At 40.1% G+C, this 15,249-nt stretch overlaps 2 protein-coding genes across 3 annotated transcripts in view; both read right to left on the bottom strand.

Moving 5' to 3' along the window:
- LOC311442558 (cell surface hyaluronidase CEMIP2-like) overlaps positions 1 to 15,249 on the bottom strand; it is a 53,689-nt gene that overhangs the window by 20,063 nt on the left and 18,377 nt on the right. The window contains exons 14-19 of the mRNA XM_084531914.1: positions 14,917 to 15,048; positions 14,761 to 14,796; positions 13,919 to 14,071; positions 12,234 to 12,411; positions 7,517 to 7,732; positions 1,582 to 1,790 (exon numbers count right to left, since the gene is read on the bottom strand). Coding sequence (XP_084388040.1) covers positions 1,582 to 1,790; positions 7,517 to 7,732; positions 12,234 to 12,411; positions 13,919 to 14,071; positions 14,761 to 14,796; positions 14,917 to 15,048 — 924 coding nt within the window. The remainder of the gene's footprint in view (positions 1 to 1,581; positions 1,791 to 7,516; positions 7,733 to 12,233; positions 12,412 to 13,918; positions 14,072 to 14,760; positions 14,797 to 14,916; positions 15,049 to 15,249) is intronic.
- CEMIP (cell migration inducing hyaluronidase 1) overlaps positions 1 to 15,249 on the bottom strand; it is a 108,067-nt gene that overhangs the window by 81,191 nt on the left and 11,627 nt on the right. The gene's annotated exons all lie outside the window — the stretch shown is intronic.

Here is a 15,249-nt window from a genome sequence, read left to right as displayed (position 1 = left end):
CCTTCAAATTTGAATCTGTACTTGAAGACCAGGGGCCAAAGCTTTGGCAAGTACTATCTGGCATAGTGATAGGGTCATCACCGTATACAGAGGCAGAAGATTTAGGTCTATATGAGGAAATAGCTGATTATTTAAAGACAGATAATAATTGCAAACCTCAGCTTGTCCATGATTGACTAAAGGGTTTCCTCTCCCTTAAAGTGCATAAACTTATATTAACGGAGAAAACAGTGATTTAGTTCTAATCATTCCTCTGTGACAGGAACATACAACCACAGCTCCTCCTGTGACTCGGTCATGGCCCTACAGCTATCTACGTCTTTCAATCCAAAGAGGACCAGTTACACATCACTTACAAAAATGCATGTGATGCATAGAAACATTGCCTTTCTCAGCTACATTTTCACGAGGCTTCATAACTGGACTGCAGATAGTATTTTCCCCAAATTTCATCAGCTTCAAAGTTCAGAGGACCCAAACATTGTTCAAGCCTTTGCCAAAACTATCCTAAGTTGGAACTATGGCAGTGACCTTCTGCTAGAGGGTCAGAGAATGGGTGTGGGGCTTGGTGGATAATACAGGATGGACCTCGAAATCCTCCACGTTTACTAGTGGTACCTGCTACTTCACATCCTCTATGCCTCCGACTTCTTTTATGTCAACTACATAATACTTGCTTTGCAAATCCAAGCCTCCACGTGGCTGGGTTACATGTAGTTATGAAAGATCTCATTTGCATAATGCTGTCCTCTTCCTGTACTGCCTTTTTATGAGGAAACTGAGGAGCCACAGAGACTGCGGAACCCAAGGGTATGGCCAGGTATTCTTTTGGTTCTCATCTCTTGCAACAAATCTCTGCTAACCTTGGCAATGCCTGTCACAATGGATCACAGGACTCTCTCCTAGCAGGTGTACCAGTAAAAAGGACAAGTGATTTCACCAAAGTAAGAATAACACTGGTCCTGAACCAGTACTGAAAACAGTAAAAGAAATTATGCAAAATGAAACAGATTGTAAGGGGAAAAGTTAGGATAAACCAGCTATGCTTTGCTTTTATATAACACCAGATGAGATGGAAGAAAACAGAAAATAAATACAGCACAGCCTACAATTTTGTAGGCTAATGCTATTTTAAAGCCTAATGCTTTAAAATATTGTGTAGAAAGCAAGAGTGATCACAGTACTGTTTGGGTTAGAGAAGATGCACAGCTCTGTGCACATTCTGATGGACTTCTGCACTTTATATACAGAAGATGAATTATGTGTGCAGCAACTAGTACAAACAAGTGGACAAGAGCCAGAACTCTTCTGGAGGGATTTCAGGGACAGAAGGCCAAGACTTACTTGGATTCTGTTTCAAAACGTACTGGAAAGAGAAACATCTCTGTACATCAAAAATGCTGGAACAAAGTGGAAGCAGAGGCAACTCTTTGCATTGGTAAGTGCCAGTCATTAACACCTTGCTTTGGTGCTCCCAGAAATCGCAGAAACATTCAAAGGATGAGTTGCAAAGAACCTGGGAAATCGTTAGAGCTCCAGAACTTTTAAAACAGAACATTTTCTAACAACATAGGGGAGTACCTGTTGAAGTTGATCGGGTACAGGATGATATCCTCAGGTGCTCTTCCATCCCACTGGATGATATAAGCCTGCTCCAGCATGACGACGGGCTGGTACTGCTGGTATGGTGCCCCTCTGTTTACGCCTTGCAACTGCAAGGGGTGGGAAGAGTATGTTGCTCTGGCGATGGATAGGGTCAGATTCTCAGGGCGCCTGGCCTGAATATAAAGCTGAGGGTGAAAGGAAAATGACAAACATATCCATTAAACTAGCCAGGCTCAGCCATAACATGTGCATTTGATCATTGTTGCCTATAAACGCTTTTTGCCAGTGAAGAACTCAGAACGTTTGGAAAGTCACTGAAACATTTCCAGTTCAAATAAAAAGGTAAAACAGAAATAGCATCTGCAGTCCTTTGTGGGGACACCATGAAGTGAGATATGAATTGTACAGCACCATAAAAACTATTCAAAATCTTCAGGGAAAAGGGTAATAAAGGAAATATTGCAAAGTAACTGTTTTTTATGAATTCAAATAACTACACTTTAAAAACAGCCTTATTCCATTGAAAATACAGAAAACTCGTAAGTGATTTCAACTAGCTTTGGATCAGGTCCAGTTATCTAATGGAATCCACATCTCTGCTCTCAAGCAGCAAACTAGGCTGAAATTTTAGGGGCTGAAACTCAATGGCCTGACTGTATGATCTTACAGACTAAATACAATGGTGCACGTTTCAACAGAGAGTTCTTCTGTCTGAGGACTAACAGATGCCCTTGGTCTGTAGTTCAACCCTGCAGGCCAATTAAGAAAACACACTCCAGTTTTACACTTCTTCTGTCCTTCCATAACTTAAATGAAGGCCACTTCATGTGGCAAGTGCTATCTTTAAGGCTGAATATATGATGTCCACCCGCTTCCCCCCTTATGAAATTCTACTGCAGAAGGAGGATGCATATGAACTGTCATACAAACTGGTCTCAGAACACAGGGATGTAGCAGGCAGCTTGTCATATTCCCTGAAAGGTTCAAAGTGCATAGAGGACAGGTGGGAATACCTATAAGCATGTTTCCTCCAGTCTCTTGCAATGCAGAATAGGGCTGTTTGCCTCAAGGACAGGAATGTCCATCATAAAAATCTGTATTATCTCAGTAATGCCTAAGCTTCTACATGAGCAACAATTCTGTACAATTACTTTTAAACTTAATTTCTGTGTTTGAGGTAGATCAAAATGGAAGCAGTCTTTTAGCAGGTTTTAATACTGCAGGTAAGGACACAAGCACAGCCAAGACTAGGAGAGGTCAAGATGAAGTGTTTCAGGATATCTGCCTTCCAGTGTTCCAGGATATCTGCTAGGCTGTGAGACCTTGGTTGTTCACATCTCCATATCTGCTTTTCTTCTCCTTGTCTTGTCTACACAGATCGAAACCAAAACAGACTGTTTCTCACTGTTTTATACAAAGGCTTCTTTTAGCTAGGGTTTCTAGCTTCTACTGTAACACTAGCGATAAGAGAATATACCATGTCCTTAAAATACAACAGAAACTGCTTTACTGACTCCAAGCCACAGCCAAGACGCAAGTGCTTGCCATGACATTTGGTTTGCCTTTTGGCAGACCACTTGACACCAAAAGCAGCAGATTCCTATTGCTTTCTTCTTGGATTGTAATGCCCTGGCCGCAGCAAAATTCATTTGAGAGAAGACAGAGGTGGTGTATCCTTCTGTTCAAAGGAACGAGAGACAAGAAGGAGATCCAGTCCTTGGCCATGCAATCCCTGACCTCCTTGCTGTGATGCCAATTAATGTTAGTTCTAGTGCTTGGGTTTTGTTACCCTTTCAGGACTGCAATCAAGACAGATTAAAATCCCAGAAGAGTCATCCACCAAAGGATGCTCTTAATTCCCAGTGAGCTAAATGAAATAAAGGAGTGTAACAAGAGAATTTTGTTCTAGGATGAAATATTCATCTACCTAGCAACATCTCTGTTATTTTTTGTTTAGATCTACAAAAATACTTAAGAGAAGAGAGTCATAATGATACTCTAAAATATGATAAAATAGTAAGAGAAGAAGATACCCCAGATACTACAGCCTAAGGAGAAGAAGAGCTATATAAACATTCTAAAATGTGAACCTACTGCTTGCCTGGATCATTTAATGGACATAGTTGTCATTTTAGCTGCTTAACACTTCATGCTAAAAAGGTGTGTCAGATTTCCCTGTGCTTACATGGCAATTTTCCCAAGTAGATTGTGAAACTGAGAAGATAATTTCTTTTACAATTCATGGGGGAGCTGCTATTCAGCTGGATAGCAACTATGAAGATAAGCAAAATGCAAAGCACTAGAACAGAAAATCTTGATTTCTGAGAGAAAGTTTGGTTGCCTTTCTAGTTTCTTTAACATTGTTTCTGTTCTGCTGTGCTGTCAGCTGTCAAGCTGGGGTAAAATCCTTTAAAAATGAGAAACTCAAAACACATCTTCTGCTCTTCTGGTTGTTCAATTGTTCAAAGTAGGCTCAGTTCCCAAGAGAACAATTTTTCACTATGAACTTCCAAGTGAAGACTTTAAAATTCTTTCAGAAAGAAAAAATATTTTTTTCTTCCTGTAAGACATACTAGGACCAATTTTAGCCCTAAAAATAACAGCAGCTTTGCTGACATCAGCAAAACTATTTTTATTTGGTGTGCATTTTCCATTGGTGTGCATCAGAGATCAAAATTGGACCTCTTTGTCCAAATATGGAGCACTAGCTGAAAAATACATTGCAGGCTTTTCCTTCTTCCCAGCCCGTGAGGTGCCAACACTGCTCAGGCACCATACATTACATTATGATGGGATCATAAAGGTTTGCTGGGAAAAGCACCTTTCACTACATACTGCATCTCTTGATTGCTTTACCTTTAAAAGTGTTATTGAGTAAAACAGCTATTCAGCACTTAATAGACAAGTGGCTACCAACTGGACATTTGCATCTTAGAGGTGCTGGGTTATTGTAATTGCAAAAACAGAGTTAACAGGAATTGAATGATTTCTAGTTCAGCAGTGTGCAGTAAGGTAGTGACTTTTTGGAGCAAACCGGTGAAAAATCAACAGCATTACCTAAAGTATTTTATAATAGCAAGGCATCAATTTTTGTTAACTCAGAAATGACACTAATCCAGTTAAGTGGCAGTCTCTTATGAATCTCTAATATTTTTTTAAGCTTATAAAGGAAAAAAGCACGTACTGCCAAAAGCTCTACCTATTTTAAAATAAACTAAAAAAAGAGGTTTCACAGTCTGTCCTGATGAGTTTCTCTGAAGTCTGCAAGGAAGCAGTAAGTGCACAGCCTCAGCTGCCTAGAAGGCACCAGGACACTTCTCTTGCTGTGTATATAAAAATCAGAAATGTTTGAGGATCTCATTTACATTTTCACAACTAATGCAGATGTTGAGGAGTCCCTAGGTCAGTGCTTTTGGAAATCTCACCCACCTACATGGAGAGAACTATGGAATGAACCTTTTCCTACATTTTTCTTTTATTATTAGCCTCTGCAACGGCTGAAAATCAGGTTGAGAGGACACCAAGAACCTCAACACCCTGCTGACAGTCTGAGTGACTCACAGAGATTCCCAGAAGCTGTGGTGCTGCCAACTCTTGTGATTTCCTTGTCAGTCTTCCTCTCTCTGATGTTCTTCCTTAAAGTTTGGCTTTGTTTACATTACACGAGAATTTCAGCTGTCATCCAAAAAATAAATAAATAAGGATTTGTTCTCATTTGTATAACAATAACCCTACAGACTTCAGAATCCAAAGGGGAGAACAAAGAGGCCAGATAGTTCTTGTCTGCGTAAATCTCATGATCTTAAGCTGGTCCCACAACCCTTTGTTGGTAGCGAAAGGCAACGTTGGAGCCAAAGCACAAGGCACAAGTACTTCCCGCTGAAGGAAGCTCTCAGACACCACGTGGGGAAGGTGGCATAGTGCTCCTTGGACATGATGAGGAGCAAGGGCCATGAACCAACCATGGGAAGGTGGAAACATCAGCCTGAGTCGCCAGATTAAAACATCCTCAGGAAAGTCTGTCCCTGGGATTTTGTGGTGCTAGCAACACCTCCAGAGGAATAGGTTTTCCCCTGGCATTTCCTTTCCTAGGCAAATTTCATCCAGAAGAAGAGCATGAAAAGTGAATGGAAGAAACCAAGCTGAAAGGAATTAACTGAACTCTAGGCATTTTGCTCAGAAAGGATGTGGCTCCAATGTTAGCCGAAGGACTTGGATCTGTTTTCCATGCCAAGTAGCCCATCCCTAGTCTGACTATCTTGGGCTCAGTTCAGCAGCAATATAAGAGTCACTATTTCCTTCAGCTGAAAGGACATTTTCACCTGCTTGCGCTAGGAAAGAATAAAAGTTCTTGTCTACCAGAGCTACATGAAAAGGAAAAGAAAAACAGATTTTGTAATAGAGCTGCTAAGATCAAAGCCAACCATCTTTCTCCATAATTGGATTCACTCTTTTAAGCTTTTGATCTGGAATATGACACTCAGAACTTAGCACACAAACAAATCATCAGTTTGTAAAGACACTGAGAACCAAGGTCAAGTTGAAATACTCCAGCAGTTATACCCCCAGAATTAAATCAAACCCTGCTGCACAGGACCAACTTCTTCTACATTGCACACATATACATTTCTCTACCCAAAACCTATAAAATTAATAAGAATTTCACTCATCCTGCTGGATGCTGATTAGAAGAAAAATGCTGGTAAGTAACGGATCCCAGAGAAGCAAATGTTTACACTTGCCTAAACCTAGCCAAGGAAATTCTCTATGGTGGAAAAACTGCCTCAACACATAGAGTGCCATGATCGCAAGGGTATTAATAGACACAAAAATACAAATGTCTACTTGTTTACAATTCTGAATTTAACCATTATGTTGCCAGAGCACATAATATTATTTCTCTAGAGACACAGAGCAAAATGTAAGTGCCAAGGAGAAATCCCTAACTCAGTGAAACTATCCATAGGAGCCTAATCCTGTTTCCGCCTAGTCAACAGAGAACCAGAGGACTTCAGTCCAGTGTCTAGACACTTAAATAGCAATTCCTGTCCTCTGCTGTGCAACTAAAGCAAACACAAATTTTTTTTAGCATAAGGAGACACACAATTTGGACATGACAGTGCATATATTATGTATGCATAGAGGTCTCAAAGACAATTGCATTCCTAAAATTTTCATGTAGAAAAAACTTATTGGAGAAAGGGGAGCAGAGTGCTGTTTGACTGCCTGAGCTAAGAGCCTATACTTTACACATCAGAGAACTACAGAAAAAACACCTTCAGAAATCCTCTAAAGTGGAAAAAATGTGTATCTGAGTTTGCAACCCTTCCTGAGATGCAACTGTAGGACATCAGGCTCTTCTAATCCTCATGCTCACAAAACTGTGTGCTAAAAAGGCAAACCTGACAGTCTGCTCTTTCCAGGGGGGCAAATTAATGCTTCCTGGTCTTCAGTGACTTCAGGCAGAGTTTCATCCTGTGCTGCACCTACCAATGTCTGGGCAACGACTACTGACTCCCCATGAGACAAGAGTAACATCTTCCATTAGAGAAACTAGATTCAGCAGAGTGATGGAAACTAGAGTTATCCACTGGATCCACTGGAGAGTGGACAAACTCCTGGAAACAACGACTTAGAAAACGTCAGACTTTTCCCCAGCTAGATTTCAAATTGCAGCCTCTTGTGGGCAATGGGAAGAAAAAGAGCTCCTTACAGCCATAGGTTAGAGGAAACTGCACAACAGAAGCTTTACAGAGTCCTTGAAATTAGGCAGATAACACTGAGAGCAGTAAAGTTATACCCAAATTATTATTGTTCTGTTATCTTCTCGAGAGTTCATAGGGTTTCACTCCACCACCCCTAAGACCCACCCAACACGTCCAGTGACATTGCCTGCAGCCACCCCTCTTACCTGTGCAAATCTCCCAGTGCACATCATCCCATTCCAGCGTGGGACTGTGAGACACCCAGGGTGACGGAGCAAGTAGTTGTCTGCTCTGCCAATGAAAGTGTCTGGATACCCTGTCACAGAGCCATCCAGATCGTGGAAGATGGACATTTTGTCACCATCATTGTCATTGTTTCCAAACCACTGGCCTGATCTGCCAAAAAACACCTTCAGTCCAACCTAGCAGGAGAGAGTAGGAAGGAAAAATAAGTAGGGGCTTGAATTTGTGGTGTTTTAACAGCCAAGACAGTGAACTAGAAAGCATTATTTGTTGAGCAAGAGCTTTGCTTTGCCTCTTCTACTTAGATTTCTGACTACATTGTTTTTGTCTCCTATTTCTTAATCCCAGGAGATATTTTCATCAAAATTAGGCTTTTGGTTCTTTGAATTAAACCCGCAAAGCCATTTATTCCTTGAAATCATACAGCAATAAATTGTACTGTGTCAAAAAGAAGAGGGTGACTCAAAGGGAAGGGAAGTACTGGAAGATTATGAAGTTTGCTGAGAAGTAATCATCATCTATCCCAGTTGTGATTAAAGAAACAAAAACTACTAAACCTATAGTGAATTTACTCATATATTTCCAATGACTATTTTAAGTGGTGCTATGAGTGCCATTTTTTTGTAATTAATTCCCCCCAAAACCTTATGAAACTCATAAAAGTGACAGAAGCTTTCAGAATTGGCTCTGTCGTACACCCCCTGAAGAACATATATATGTATATGTATATATAAGGCAAGAAAAATAGCAGGGGACAGCATTATCCTCATTATGCATAGCTCTGTTTTCAAAATTTTTCAGTTGCTAAGTAAAAGACTCTGTCCTGATATGAAAATACAGCAAAACAAGGAAGCTGTAGATGTTCAGCAAAAAGGCATGGGATATTTTAATGTTTGCAGAGGAAATTATTGCAGTGTGCGACAATTAAGTTCTGAGGCAATCAAGACAATAATTATTCCAGGTCAAGTACACTGAATGAATCCTGCAGCAATGTATATTAAAAGAGACAGCATAAATAGCATCTTGATCACGCCGACCCAAAAGACTGTAATTTGTTCCATTTAGCTCAACTAATTTTAATTGGGCTGCTCACAGAAGTAAGAATTAAGGTCAGCAAGATTAGGCTGCAAGTTTACTAAAGACTTCAAATGCTTTATTTTCACAATAATAAATAGAACAACTTAGGAGAATAGGAGGGGCACTGTGATTCTTAGTTAAATGGAAATTCCCACTGACTTAAAAAGAATTTCTACTGCAGCAAGAACTCCTTGCAGAATAAAAGTAGCAAGAACCTTACATTGCTCTATTAAGTCTTTATTACCTTAAAATTAAATTAAACCCTAGAAGCATTTTTCTGCCTCCTCCTTGTCAAAGTATTAGCCTCATAAACAAACACCTGAAGCAGTCTCACTTAAAAGAGGCTCAGGCATATGGAAATTTAATGTGTATTTTTGAGTGTATTAAAACCTTTTCTTACTGCAAATTAAAAATTTCTTACTGGAAATTTTTGCCCAAAGGGCTATTTGGCAAGGAAGGAGGATCTCCTAAGTTCTGTGATTTTTTTTTGTTTGTTTTGTTTTTCTTTTTCTCTTTTTTCATTTTAATTTATAAAAGAGGAAATATTTGCAAAATGCAAACACTGCTGCAGCTCAAAGCTCCACTATAAACATTTTGTGACAGTGTACTTCTGGGGTTGAATTTGAAAACAGGCACTTCACTGAGGAAGAGAACAAAGTCAGCTGTACTTCAAAACAAACTAAGGTACAGCCCGTACAGCTTATGTTTGATTAAATGTCAGTGATTCCATCCAGCAGGCAGATAGTTTTGGTGTTAATGCTAATATGATTTCTAACATTCTCCTCTAAAAAGTCTGAAAGTCAGAAATTAAATGGAAATGATAATGAGCAGTATCACTTCTTTTACAAACCTTATTTTTGTAGGACATGAGATTGATGATGGTTACAGAAGTATGTAATTTCTTAGGAATATGCTAAATAAACCTGCCCAAGGGCAGCACGGGTAGCAGAGAAGTACTGAAGATTACAGTGGAAAACACTTCTTTTTAGATTAAAAAATAATATCCTTGTATCGCTGCTATCATTTTAAGAAAACTTTTTCAGCCAGTGTAAATCTTCTTCTATTTTATCACCAAAGAGCTCTGCTCTCAGCATAGCATTTCCTCTGATGGAGTGTTGCAAGCTCTCATCCTGCCAGTTCTCTTTAGTCAGGAACCTCTTTAGCTGTTTGCTGTTGTTGTTGCTCTTGTTCCTTGCCTCACCCTACAGGAGTTGTGCAGCAGAAAGATAGAGAGGTGAATGGGTACCTATTTTATGACTAAAAAGAGAGATGTTGGGTCTTCTTAAGAAAAGATGCACACAAAAGATCCTCTTTGGGCATGGCTCTGTTTTGGGCAGGGGTTATCTCCTTTGAGCTCTCCAAGTCCTATCAATTGTCAGTAATCAGTCCTATAGGAGACTACAACCACCAGTCTAGCCTTCAGATGCATTAATACCGATTAGTGCTTCCACTGCTTTGGAATAACTGTTTTAAAGCACTTTTTTCCCTTTTTCTTTTTAAAGCAGCCTAGCATTAATGTTGCTGTTAATAAACGAACAGATATATTTATATACACCAGTTTGTGAATGAAAAGGCACCTAGAACATTTTCTGTGGAGCATAGTGTTTAAGTCTTCTGTTCTACCTGAGCATTTATTTTTATGCTGGAATTAAACAAGACCTGACTGGCTTTATTACTCTGTGGTCTAACCAATCAGCTGATTATTCTGATTAATTACACAATTATTCCTTCAGCATGACTAATAGTTTTATCATCACTGTACAACTTGCAGTAATGTTTAATTTATTCTTTAAAAACAACTGTAAAATGATTGTCCCTTAGGGAATTAGTACTTAGCTACCCTTTAAAAAGTAATAAAATGAAGCCTGGAGATGGAAAATTAAATTAAAACAGTCTACAGGCTCTATCTTAACTAGTCAAAGACATATTGTCCCATATAGCAATTAGCAACAAAACAATAAACTAGCCGTGCTCCTTCAAGTCTGAAATCAGATTTAGCACATCTGGGTTCAATCCAGATAAAATAGAATCAAAGTGAAAAGTGCTAGGATGCAGGTGGCTACAAACATAAATGATTCTGAAGCTGGCAAAATACCAACTTCAGAAATGGACATTTATTGGAAACATACATACAAGAAATAATTATTTGGATGATGTCTTTTTTTTTTTTTTTTTTTTTTTTTTTTGTAATAGGCAGACACTAATTATTACATCTTCTGATCATTTTTACCTTGAAAATCTCAAATCTTAAAGGTGTTGCAGTACTAAACTTCCTCTCAGACAAAAAGTGCTGGGACATTTAACAGGCTCATTGGCCTCAAATGGCACAACAGTATTAAAGAGTTGCATTTTCAGCCATTCTAGAGGTAATCATCCTCTTTGCTGATGTGCACAGATATAATCTACCCAAAACCATTCAATTGGATAGAGTCCTACAGCCATTACTGAAGGAAAATTTCTACTCTCTTCCAATCTGCTGAACAAAATTTTCATTATACATTTTCCTCACCCTGTTTCTAGGTTGATTTTCTTGTTCTTGTTCCCCATTATCATCTTAAAACCATTTCCTCATGGAAGACATAAGGAAGTAAGTAAATGAGCCCTTATTCTTGTTATAACGCTCCCTAAAGTGTCTAAAATAACTGAGAGCTCTTTACTGAAATAGAAAGGAACTGTGTTTACTTAAAGGAAGCAGTCAAGTGACTGCAATCAACGTCATCCTTTCATAAAATACCCTGCTGGTGATGGTCTAAAGTGTACCAGAGAGGGGACAGACAAACTGACTGCTTGCCAGAGTAGTTATATTGGTTAGTCCCAGAGCAATGGAAATTTTTCTCAAGATAAAGCCAAACCTCAACCCAAAGTTACTACAGTTCATGGACGTCCTAACAAGCATGGAACTTTGTTTGAAAAAAAAAATATATAAGGAGAGGTTATGACACCTGAGAGCAAGCCAGGTAGAATTTATCATTTCCCAAGCTAAGTGTGCAGGGCCATGATCCCTGCAGGAATCCAAGACAAAGACTGGAATTGCTCAGCAAACTATGGCTCCTGCCAAGACAGACACAGAGCCACATTCTGCTGTGACTGCTCAAGGAAAGTCCCTGTTTGTGCTCAACAGGAATTTCACTGCTGAACCCAGAATTTGCTGACCATGGATTTGCTTCTAATTGCTTTTCCTTCTTTCTTTATAATTGTATTGCAAGTTATTGTCTCCTGCCATCTCATTGGGTCCCTCTTGAACTCTAAGACCCAGTCTTCACCACGTTCTCACTATATATTAGCTGTCAATGCTGCTCAGCTAAGAGTGGTGACATGGCTGTTCTGATTACAAGGTGAAACCTTCCACTATTGCAGATTTTGTTATATATATCTGCCCAGGTATAAGAAACTTTGATATTGATACTCCCCAAATTTTATTGGTTTATAAGTAACCATCACTAATAATTAAAGAAAAAAAGTCTTGCAAAATGAAGTGATGGCATGCATCAATGTAACACACACTACAGCCTGGAAATTCCTGCTCTAGAATAAATCTCTCAACCACTTCTAAAAACTTTGAAAAATTGCACATCTAACAGCATGCATTCCTGTTTTACTTACACTTTTCTCCATCAGGATTTGTGACACATTATTCTGGGGGCTTATCTGCCAGGCGTTCTTCATGAAGAACCCAATGGCACTTGAATATCTGTCAACAGTTGGGGTGAACTTCTTGAAAGTGCACTTTGCCATCCTGACAGGCCCATCATAAATCTGGAATCCACGAATAGGGAATGTCCTGTGAGATTTAAAAACAAACAATATCCTGTGCTAAAAGCTTGGACAAAGTCTGAGTCTTCTCCTGAAAGCACAGAAACCTACCAATAAGAAGATAAAATCTCTTTTCTTTCCCCAAACTGGTATCTGGATGCTTATCACATAGATAATGAAAAATGAATCTCTGCTGAACATCTTTTATAGGATAAGCTTTGAAGGACAAAACAATGACCTGCACAGCTTACATAAGGCTAGTGTAAAGCAGTTCAAAGCTCTTGCCCCCTGCCACCCAGGGATTCATTGGTATGAGGAAGCCCCAGAGGGCTGTGTGTCAGCATTGCTATGAAGTTTCCTGTTCCAGGATAGAGAGATTTCTTCAGAAACCTCAGCATGATTGAAAAAATAATATCAGTGAGACTCCCTCCAGGCAATAGTGTCTCCATGGAAGAAGTACCAAGTGGTGCAGTATAGCTCCTGCTCTCCTCACAAGCCACCTCACATGAAACCCCCAGGACCTAGTCCACAGCATTTAATGCAGAAAACTGATTCCTGCAGCACTAGCCAATGGACACGTCAAGGCAAGAAGACAAGGCAAGAAGACAAGGCAAGAAGACAAGGCAAGAAGACAAGGCAAGAAGACAAGGCAAGAAGACAAGGCAAGAAGACAAGGCAAGAAGGTGTCTCCATTGGAAGACAGCAATGGAGAGAACCTCCCCATTCCATGGTCTGTCTTGAGAAGGTGTCAAACTTACTAAGCCCTCGCAGTGTTTGATTAAAGAGTGGCCTGTTTCAGCTTTGCAGATGGTAATGAAAGCTGGCCAGTAGCAGCATGGGAGGGTAGGTCAATGCCCACCATGTCCAGAAAGACTGCTAATTTGTTTAGATGTAAAAGCCACACAGCAGACAGCAAATGGGCACACAGGCTCTCTCCAGCCTGTCAGTCTCTGAGGACCAGATTATATCATTTTTTATAAAGGGTTTAATGATTGCTGAGCATCACCCAAAACATACATTAGGGTAGAACTTAGGCTTGGGGAAGCACAGCTTTCCAGGGGATGCTGTTGCTTTAGTGGAGGTTGTGATGCTATCAAAATAGGAAATAACCTACAGCCATTGAAAGAGAAGTAAGATTCAATAATGAAGACACCTTTATCCATTGTCACAGTGGTCTTGTTCACTCACCTACACCAGCAAGAAGGCATAAGGAAAGCAAGACATAAGGGATCTGTGCCATCAGGTTGATGCTGTGTTAATGAGGCATTGGACAAAAGCAATTTGGTATCTTTCAGATTTTCTAACCCACTCTTCAGTGACTTATAAACCAAGCAGAAAATTAAATCAAATATTCAGTTGAGAATGCTCTCAAACTGTTGTCCTGACAAATGAGTTTACTTGAACATTTATTATTTCTGGCCTGTACAATAATTTAAACACCCAACAAAATTACTTGTTGGTAGCCACATTCATTCCTGAGGTTTTTCTTCAGGCTTGCACTAATGCCAGGAAGAAACAGCAGAAGAAAAACTCACTTGTTTCTGGGCAGGGTCCTATATTCTCCATTTGCCCCTTTCCCCCAGTAGCTGTTCTGCCCTCCCTGGGAGCCAAAGTTGCTGCTTTCTCCAACAAAAATGGAGCGTGTCACTTCCAGGCTGGAACCATCATCGGTGGGGAATGTCCCATCACTAAAAGAAGACAAAGAAATACCAGATAACTACACAAATGATTAATTTAAACTGTTAACTACATAAAAGACATAGTATTTCTATCCAACTTATATATCTATTTGCTCTACACCAAGCTGCTCCATAAGTTTTTAGCTACCTCCCTGACACAACAACCAACCATCGCTGGTTCTCATGGCCTACAACAGGCTCTGGATCTGGCTTATTTTTGCAGGATTTTTGCAAGAGAGAATGTGACAAGAGAATGTGACAAGAGAATGTGACAAGAGAAGTAGGAGTGGGGCAGATGTCAATGGAGGAGACAGACGATGGCAATGCCTGGCCAGCCACTGTGCCCATGGTGTATAAACTGTAGACCAGGCTGGGCCCTGCAGCCAGGCGAGGGCGGAAGAAAAGTCTTCTCTTCAGCAGTGCCAGGTGCTTAATCTGTTGGTTCAGGGCCTACCAGCCAAGAGGAAATATTCAGCAATTACGACATATTCCCCAGACATGCTGAGGCAAAGAGAACGAAAGGCTAAATTATTCCTTGTGTTAACGGCTGCACGGGGAAGGCTTGATGTGGTCTGTGAGGGAAACGTGAGATTTTCTTATGTTTTACAGTAATTATCAGGGGAGTGTCTCAGCTTCCATCCTTTGGCCTGATACATTGTGGGGAAAAAACAGGAGGAAGGTACATTTTAAGAAATTACCTTGCCAGAGTGAGTCCAATTCCATTGTCTGAAAACCTAGGACGGAAGAAGCAGAGAGGTGTAAATTACAAAGAATGTCTGAGATGAATTTGGCCTACAGGCCTGCTCACGTCTGCCGTGAGGGTAATGGTACGGCATGTAATTACAGTAACCTACCCAGAGTTGCGGAAAATAATGTCGCCGCCCCTGGCCCAGGCCCCGTGGTCATTATTTTTAAAAGCAATAAGGCCATCAATTATGGCAGGAACTCGCGGCTTTTCAGGATCAGCGTCTTGATGTGGGCGAAACCTGAAGCAAGGAGCTGGGTTAATGCAGCACACTTAGGAGCTCTTATGTCATCTTTCAGATGTAAGTTCTTCTTAGTAATTAATAATAAATTTTGAAGTTTACAAACACACTAACAGAATAATGGGATCTAGAATCCTTTTCAAGTGCTTCACGGCTTAGTCTTCATAACCCCAAGTGCACATGTATCATTTTTGATCAGCA

This window comes from Aythya ferina, assembly GCF_964211825.1.
Source record: "Aythya ferina genome assembly, chromosome: 11".
NCBI classification, from domain to species: Eukaryota; Metazoa; Chordata; class Aves; order Anseriformes; family Anatidae; genus Aythya; species Aythya ferina.
This window is presented reverse-complemented; position numbering and strand designations above follow the sequence as displayed.